This window comes from Pygoscelis adeliae, unplaced genomic scaffold (genome assembly GCF_000699105.1).
Source record: "Pygoscelis adeliae isolate BGI_AS28 unplaced genomic scaffold, ASM69910v1 Scaffold245, whole genome shotgun sequence".
NCBI lineage: Eukaryota > Metazoa > Chordata > Aves > Sphenisciformes > Spheniscidae > Pygoscelis > Pygoscelis adeliae.
In genome coordinates, this window is record NW_008824766.1 from 19,476 (window position 1) to 28,520 (window position 9,045).

The 9,045-nt window shown below is 54.9% G+C and overlaps 1 protein-coding gene across 1 annotated transcript in view; it reads right to left on the reverse strand.

The window, feature by feature from the left end:
• DIS3L2 (DIS3 like 3'-5' exoribonuclease 2) overlaps window positions 1-9,045 on the reverse strand; it is a 196,733-nt gene that overhangs the window by 6,121 nt on the left and 181,567 nt on the right. Inside the window, 2 exon segments of the mRNA XM_009323570.1 lie at window positions 4,011-4,097; window positions 5,252-5,435. Of these exon segments, the coding sequence (XP_009321845.1) occupies window positions 4,011-4,097; window positions 5,252-5,435 (271 nt within the window).

The window sequence follows — 9,045 nt, forward strand, 5'->3', positions numbered from 1 at the left end:
AACCTCTCCTGGCTGCACCGCCCCTGTTATCCCACACGTTACAGCTTTTATTTTTACATCTGTGAAACACCAGCCCTCGGGGCTGGGAAAACAACAGGGCTGAGCCCAGGCGGGGAGGGGAGGCTGTGCGGGTCAGGGGGGTTGCAGTGGGGTCACGGCACAGTGGCGATTGAATGAACCCGTTTAAAAATAAGAGCAAGTGATTTAAAAAAAACAGGAGTAGCCAGCTCTGATTACAGAGCTGTCCTGGGATCCACAGTTTGGGCAGCTGTATCCTCCGCTCTCCAGCCCAGCGGCACAGCCAGCTCCTGCTGAGCAGCAACACACTGATCCGGGCAAGTAAATAGAGCAGGTTAAAAAAAGCAGCATCGGTCCCGGCCTTATTATGAGACCCAGGAGCTGGGATAGGAGCTGTGGCGGCTGCCAATTTCCACAACCCAGAATTAAATTGTTTCTGATGGACTCCATGAAGTACAGTCTCCACTCAATTAGCTCGGCTCCCACCGAACAAGGCTCTGCGTGGTCGGGCAGGGAGACACGCTGAGCGGTGGAGGCTGCTGCGGGAGCAGACGAGTGCCCTTGTGCAGACAGACAGCATGAAATTACAGGGGATTTATAGGCACTCATGCCAGGCTCCTGGGCAGAAGGGAGGAAGGTCCCTGCAATGCCAGGTACGTAGAGAGCAGAGCACGGGCCAAAATCCCTGCTACGAGACAGCCCCTGGGAAGGTCTCATCCCTTCCCTATGCCCAGCAGTGCAGGACAACCCTTGCTTTGTTTAAAGTTAGAAAAGATGCTGAAGGTCCCGCGCTGCTTGCTGTTGTCTGGGGCACTTCTTCCTGATGGATGTGCTGGCTGAACCCCGTCGCTGCTGGGTCCAGCACCATTTTTGACACCCTTTTGGCACCTCATGACCCTCACTGAGGTTGGCATCAGCTTGGGTATCATAGTAAAAATACTCCTCTGGGCTGTGTTAAGGTTACACACTGCAGGGAGGCCAGTCTGACACGTATCTGATACCCTTCCTCGCCACCATGACAGCGCTACCCAGTGACATCAGCCTGGCATAAAGCAGATGTTTTCCCATTAACAGATTTGACTCACAAGTGGTCTCAAATCCCCAGGGTTTGCCACAATCCCTGGAGAACTACAAGGAGCCTGGAAATAAATCAGCCCCAGCCAACCAGGGGCGGCTTTGCTCTCATGGACAGATTGAATCCCCGAGTGACTGAGCCCCTGAAAAATGGTATGTCACTGCTCCTTCATCTGTTACAAGGCTCCTGGCATGGCAATCCAGGTGCTCCCCCAGACACGCACATTACCAGTTGCTTCCCATCTCCTTCCTCCTCCAAGAGGCTGATGTCTTGACCACCAGCACGCAGCGAAGATGGAAGATGCAGGTGTGGCGCGACCATGGGTGGTCGTGCCCACGACCTGTGGGCAGCTTGTTTTGGCTAATTTAACTGCAGCCTTGTCCCTGAAACACCAGCTTTATCACTGGGAGCTGAGATATGTGCAGTGATATGGGTGACTCCTCAGTGCCCTGACCAGACGGTCTCGCCACGCCATCTGTCAGAGCGATGGCCCAGCCGTCGACACCGGCATGGGCCCCTGCATGGCTGTGCTCCGCAGCTGCCAACACTCAGATCTGTCCTCTCTCCCATGAGGGACCACAACATCCAGGGACACGGGCAGGATGGGGCCATTCTTCCATCTGCTCTAATACTGGTGGCAGACAGCAAAAAATCCTCCTCCCAGGGAAAGCTCCTTCCGCTTAGTAGCCGTCTGCCCTTTCCGAGGGGCACTGACACGGCTTTGCACTACCCGTCCTCTGCATTTAGCAGCAGGAACAACGGTGGGAATCTGAACAGCTCAGGATTTTGGGGAGCTATGAGTCCTCCCTGCAGCGAGTGTGGTCAGGGACCAGACACCACAGAGAGCAACACTGATGCCTCTCGCCCCCGCAGCACCGTGGTCCTTCCTTATGGACTGGAGGTCATATGGATCCACCACCGCGAGCACATCCTGGATCATACTGGAAAGCGGCCCTAAAGACAGGAGGAGAGCGTCTGCTCACCTGGCCGATGGCTTTGGGCAAGTCTGAAGATCCATTTACAAGCTAGACAACAGTTCAGCAAATGGCCAACTGCATAAGCTCACCTCAGGATCAAGACAGATTTCTGCTTCTTCTGGCTCATGCACCAGTTCCAATAATGAGAGCACCCCATCACGCGCGGCAATACCATCCTGCCAGGGAACACCAGCAGATGGGAATGCCAGCAGATGGGAAGGCTGCTCGCCATGCAGACACAGGCTGCCCTGCAGGGCTGATGGGCTCAGCTATAAACTGGGTTTTGCCTATTATGGGGGTGTGCCAGACAGCTGGTTTGCCAGGCCCGAGTGGACTGCACAGCACACCTGAACACACAGGCACCTTGGTCTTCTGATGATGAAATGAGTCTAGTTCCTGCCAAAATCATGTCTCGTGGAGTATCTCCTTTAAAAGTTCCTCCTTCTTCTTCCCCAAACTCTCTGTCTGGTATCTACTCCGCAGAAGACTTCATCCCCAAAACCTTAATACCTCTTTTGCGTACAGATCTAACACATTCACAGGGCTAAAGCTTAACAAGAGCCACTGGGAGGTATCTCAAAGGACACCCATCACTTCTCAGACCACAGCCTCAGGTGAGCACAGAGGCAAAATTTCAGCAAGTCAGTGGGTCCCAAAAAGCTCATCTCCTCCTTGGTGCCAGGGCAGAACCAAGTTGCCTTCTCCTTGCTCATCCCTCCTGGCCCACAGCCAGGCTTGCTCCAAGTGCTGCTGCTGGCAAAGCCCAGGCTTGCACCACAGTCAGCAGGACCAGAGAGGGATGCCAGGGAATGTATGTCACCAGTGCGTTCACCTGTTAGTACCTTCCACCAGAAAAGGGAGATGTCACTGAAGGAACCAGGACAAGTCAAAGCAGGACACAGGATCTGGGACAACACAGCCAGCTCCAGAAGACACTCCCTGCACTTTACAAAGCAGCACTCCTGAGATGGACACATACGTGAGTGGGTGATTTACTGCACGGCTTCAGTCCCCAATCCCACTTGCAAGCAAGCATTAAGTCACCGAAGTACAGCAGGGCTTCAGGCAACTGCTAATGAGTAAATGGAGCAAATAAGCTAATTAGAAGAGTGGCAGTGAAATGAGTGATGTTGGGAAGATGATTCATTCCTGCAGCAATAAGCAGGCCACAGTAGAGAGACCATTTCAGGAACATGCCCCTTCTCCTTGTGGGGTAGGACTTCCCCCAGAAGTGGCTGTGCTATGCCCAGCTGCAAACAGAAAGGCAGATGCCTCACAAAAACTTTTTTTGATGGTGATAAGCACCCAAGTAAGCGTCCTGAGCTGCAGATGCACCAAACACGACAATCAGTGTGAGCAGCACAAGCCTCCATCACAGACACCTTCACAGAAGGTCTCTTGGTCTGGGGGGAGACCAAAGGCTTTCCAGAGCTTCCCTGCTTCTAAGAGCATGTGTCTGGGTACCAGACTGTGCTTATGGCCAGTTCTATAACCCTACATCATCCTCACTCTTGATTCCTTCTTTGGACCAGTTTGGATACCATGACATGAGGAAATGGCACAAACATAAGCCATGAGCCTGACACCAGCTCTTCATGGAGCAGGCTGGGTCTTTGCTAGTCTGCTAACATCCTGTATGCAACCTCAAGGGTGAAACATCCCAACCAGCAATAACAGGGGGACGAGGAAAGGCTTAGCCAGACCCTGCCATCCAGTGAAGCTCTGTTGCCCAGGGTATATCCCCACTGCCAGCTGCATGGGGCTGCAGGCACTGGGGGGAAGCTACCTGCTGGCAGCCCTGCAGCACCATGTTCAGTGTCCATTCACTCTCCCTCTACATAACAACCAGCTACGGTAACGTAGAAGGGGCGAGGGTTGAAGATGGAGCCACAGCAGACAGCTACAGCCAGACGTGTCTGACAGCACAGTGGTGTTCTCACCTGCATGGGCCTGGAGAACATGTTGGTCAGCACTTCTTTCCTGGCTTCGGAGTATTTGTCAGCACCAAACGTTTCATTTAAGCTTTTCTGGAGGAGAAAAGAGAGAGAGCATTCAGTGTTGGCAAGCCATGGTGGTAGGGGGACCCCGACAGACCTTACTGGGGCAAACAGCAGCTCGTCAGAGTCAAAATCCTCCCTTCCCTGCAAACCTCCTCGTAAACCAAAAAGCACATGTGAAATTGGGTTTTGCTCTGGTCCCAGCAGCCCCAACAGGACTGCACACACAGTCCTTCTGAGAGCTCACCGACCCCCTGGGGTCAGTGGCAGGGAGCACCCAGGGCACGGGGACCGCTGGCTCTGTCCCCAGACATGCCTGGCTCCCATCCAGCTACTGAGAGCTTCAGTGCATGGACTAATGGGACTCTGGGGAGATGTTGATACGGGAGGTCACTGCCTGGGGCTAGCGGCGAGGAAGGGCTGGAGGGTTCAAAGTGCAGAAGAGGAGCTGAGCGCGCAGCCCCACGTCTGCTGACATAGCCTCAGTGCAGCCAGCAAGCGGGGAAAGCAGTCCCAGCCGACGGAGGGGTGTGCGGGAGGCCAGCGGGGATGGAATTAACAGAGGATTAGCCACAGTCCAGTTGCGGCGAGTAAAGAAAATCCTGGAACTTGTGCTGTGCTGTTCAGCTGGAGTTCAGCCTCCGGACATGCTTAGTGGAGGATCGGTCTGATACCTCCCGCGCTGGCTGCATCTGACCTTTCCCAGCAACGCTCTCCAGTCCTTCCCAGTCCTCGCTCCCCACGCTGCCCTCCCTGAGACCTTCAGCAGCCCAGACAGAAACACCCCCTTGCAGAGCTACTTTTCCTGCGGTACAGAGCAAGTACCCTGCCCAGGACCTGCCGAGAAGGCAGAGAAAAAAAATGTGGGTGTCCCAGTGAGTGCCCCTGCACTGAAACATTCTTCCCACTGCAGAGAGGGCAGCACTGGGGTCACCTGCAAGGTCCTCCTCACCCTGCTCTAAGCTCTGTGCACATCGGCTGACCGGGACAGGCTGAGCCACCCTTGCCCAGCAGCTGGTGGTGTCAAGAGTGAGTGAGGAAGGTGTTTTGTTTTGGCATGGGATAGTTGTCAGCTCTGCTTGGGCAGAGGGGGACAGGGAATAAACCACACGCTGCCACAAACATGCCATCACGTAGCTGCCCACCCTTTGCCCCCATGGCCCCTGCTGGGCCAATACACTCACGTGCAGGGTCCCTGCGCTGCTGAAGTCGATGTCAAGGCCAACTTGGTTGCAAAACTCCATGAGGTCTTTCAGCAGCTTGGTCTGGGGTGGGGGGTGGCGGCGAAGCAGGGCCTGCTCGGGGAAGGAGCGGTAGATCTGATGGGCCACAGCCATGTTCGCAAGCAGCATGAACTCTTCCACCAGCCTGCAGCATGAGAAAAACAACCCCGGGCCCCAGTTAGAGAGGGGAGTCCCCTGGGAAGCGAAGCCAGTCCATAGTGATGGGAACTAATACAACACGGGGGGACAGGGGAGCAGCTTGCAGTTGCTGTTATAAGCAAAGATTAGATGTGAGACTGCAGAAAATCCCCCCCCAAATTCTCACTTTCTAGCTGAGGTTTCCCCAGGGACTCTGAGCGAGCCATCCTGCTGGCGCAGACAAGCAGAAGTCAGTGATAAATTGACAGCTTAAATTAGGATAAAATAATCTCCCTTTAGGTCATTTTATCTCCTGAAACGCTCAAGAAGCAAAACAAACACTGTGTGAGAGATAGCATGGAAAACAAACACACATCGCTGTCTTCCCGGGCCAGAGAAAACAGCGTCTCCCTTGCTCCCCCATCCTGAGCTCGACATGTGTGGTCAAGCCCAGCCACCGAGCCTGGCCTTCGCGCTGGGCTTCCACCCAGAACAAGGTGCAGCGTGGCCACCAGGCAGGGCAAGCCACCAGTGCAGCTCGCCGTGGGGCTGCGTTCAGCATTTAGGTGATGCAAGGACTCTGGGGGCTCCTCCATGCGACCTGCAGACTGCTGGGGGTACTCCAGGCCGAGGTGAGCCCCCCCACTTCTGCCTCTGAATGTACATGCATTGAATGGAAATCTCCAGGGCTACACACTGCAAAGAAAAGCAATCCCAGTGCTAGAGATCATCTTTGGATGAGCATTTATGAATTGTGCTACCAGCTGTAGGGCTGTGCCACAGGAGACTTCTTTAACTGTGGCAGAGAGATGTGCTTAACTGGGCTTCCTGCTATTTGCTGCATGTATTCCCAGGGCTCCTAACTGGTGCTAATTGCCAAAAAAGATAATAAATTTACAGAAGTAACCTCATCCTCTGAGCAATGCCCGAGTGAGCTGTCACTGGTTACGCTGGCTCAGCCCCATCACTACTGCAGGCAAAGCAGTGATTTTGCAGGGCTAGTGGGGGAGCCCGGGCTGGAGCTGGTGGTCCTGCAGCTCCCGACCCTGGCCATCGCTGGGGGGACTGGCCAGGTGAGATGTGCAGGGTGCTGTGCTCCAGGGTACCTGCTACAGCAGCGATACGTTCCCAGCCTGGGAGTACTTGCCAAGAACTCGAAAGAGAAAGGAAATAAAGACAAGCCCAAAGGAGGAATAAGCACCTGATGGTGATAATCAGTGGTGGAAATGTCTGTCTTTAATGGGAAGGAGCTCCCTTAATAAGAGCCTCGTGGGTTCTACCAGAGTGTGTTGTGCCAGAGGTCAATACTTCAGACCCCGCAGGGAGGGCAGGAGGGACACCCTCTCGCATGGGCAGTGCGGGAAGGGGTGGGGAGCAGCACAGCCTAAGTGGGAATGGGCCACCCATCCTGACCCCCGAAGCACCTGCCAATGGGCAGACGCTAACAGAAGGCCAAGGGCTGGGTCAGGGGGTGGGCAATGCGCCCGCAGCCCGCCAAGGGAGCGGGGTCCCTACATGCTCGTGATGGGCGACTTCCAAGAGGGCTCAGCCAAGCTCTTGCTGCTCCTGTGCAGCTGAGCCAGCAGATGGCAACATCGGTCCCTCTATGGCCACCGGCACTGGGGGGCTGCGGGACAGCATGGCCCAAGGGTGCTGGGCACCCCGGCTGTGCAGCACCCAGGGGTGAGAGGCAGGGCAGGGAGCAGCACCCAGCGAGTTATGGCACAGCTATCCCCATCTCCTGGGTGTGGGTGGACCCACCAGCTCTCACCCAGCTGCCGCGCTTGCAGACAGCACGTGGGGAATGGAGGTCTGAGGACACGTGCAAGGTTGGGCTGGCCCACACTCATACCTGGGAAGCCCCTTCTGCCCAAGTCAGCTCACAGCAATGCACAGCAAAGAGCGCGGGCTGCGAAATGCAGCACCTCTCCTTCCCGCGGGCTTTGGTGCAAATTAAAAAAGGGAGACATTTCCAGCGCTAGCACCAGTTACACAGATGCACATGTGGGCAAAGGCTGGCCATGGAGTTCCTGTACCTCCCTCGAAATGTGGCCTCTACAGAGTGAGGTGCAAACCCATTTTTAAAGACAAATCAATAAACGCCTGTGAATAGCATCTCTTCTTTGTCACAGGTGCAACATGCTTATCTCATGTCCTAGAGATGAACACCGTAAGCGAGCTGCTCAAGCAGCCCCTGTCGTTCTTGCTCCTGTTGCGCACTAGCGTGTGAAGCCTTTACCTCTTACCTCCAGTGACACTTTGGGCTGGATGCAATTTCCACCTGATCATTAAGTTCTGTACTTTGTTTTACCATTTTGGGGCTTGGGGCTTTTAAATTTTCCTGGAGATATCCTTGTTCTGATGTTGCAAGTAGCACTGAAGCTAATACCTGAGCGCTCTCCTACCAGGGATGCTTTTACACCCTAAGGAAAACTAACAGCACATACTTTCCCACTTTGCTCTGCAAAATCCCATCCTCTCTCCCTTTAATGTGTCCACACCTGGAGCCCCAGCCCCCAGACAGCATCCAAGACAGCCCCCATCAAGAGGAGGTACCCAGCACATGGTTGGATTGACCGCATGGGCAGGAAAATCTTATCAGGAAGCACCCGGGAGCTTTGCACCCGTGACAGGGTGCGCAGGATGTGACCACAGATATTCAGAGTTGAAAAGCTACTTGTCTTGCTCAATCGCCCAAAGGCAGGCATTGACTTTGCGAGACATGGCTGCAGTTTGTGCTTCCAAGGAGCAGATAACGCAGATGAGGTTGGACACTGCCCTGTATCCAGGGGGAAGAGAAGCTCCAGGACCTGATGGGTCAGTTCGTTTCAGCTCAGGTTAACGAACCATGGTGGCCCAGAAAGGCTCCCTGCCCTGTAAGTTGATGCCAAAACACCCTGCAGGGATGGAGGGTCCTTCCCAGCTCTGGATCACCCAGGGGTCACAGAGCTGCTCCCCACACGCACCCTGTTGCAGCAGCCCTGCAAGCATGAAAGGGATGAACAGTGTGGGGCTGCTCTGTGCTAACTCCTAGACAGGTTTGTTTCAAACATCGAGATTTAGTCCCCAGGGAGGGCAAGAGAGGAAAGCAGCTTCCAGAAGGGACAGGTCACAGCTGGGCTAATCCAGAGCATGTGAGAGCCTGCCAGGGTCAGAGGGAAAGGGCTGAGGACAGTGAAGGTGCTGGCACCTGCACCCTGAGTTAAGCCAGGTCACCTCTTCTGCAGCAGAACGGGGTCTGTGGCTCAGGACACAAGGAGGGAGCCAACATCTGCAACAAATAGCTTAACGTGGTGGTCTCACTGCACCTAACAGGAAAACCTTATTCCCATGTGGGGCTCACACTGAGACTCTGCACGGGACATTGGAGAGTCAGGAGGATGAACGAGGACTGGGACAGCCCGCGAAGCTGGTATGGCTTCGGGTGCTGAGGAGCAGCAGGGCACAGTGAAGCTGCTGCCTTCCCGCCCTCCCCATGTGGCCTTTTAGCTGCACTTTTAGCTAGCGTCCTCACCAGGGCTTGGACTCAGCAAGCGCTACGCTGCGGCTTGGAAAAAAGCAATGGACGCTGAGGCAGGCAGGAGCAGAGGCTGGCTGACAGCAGCCAGGGGCCAGAC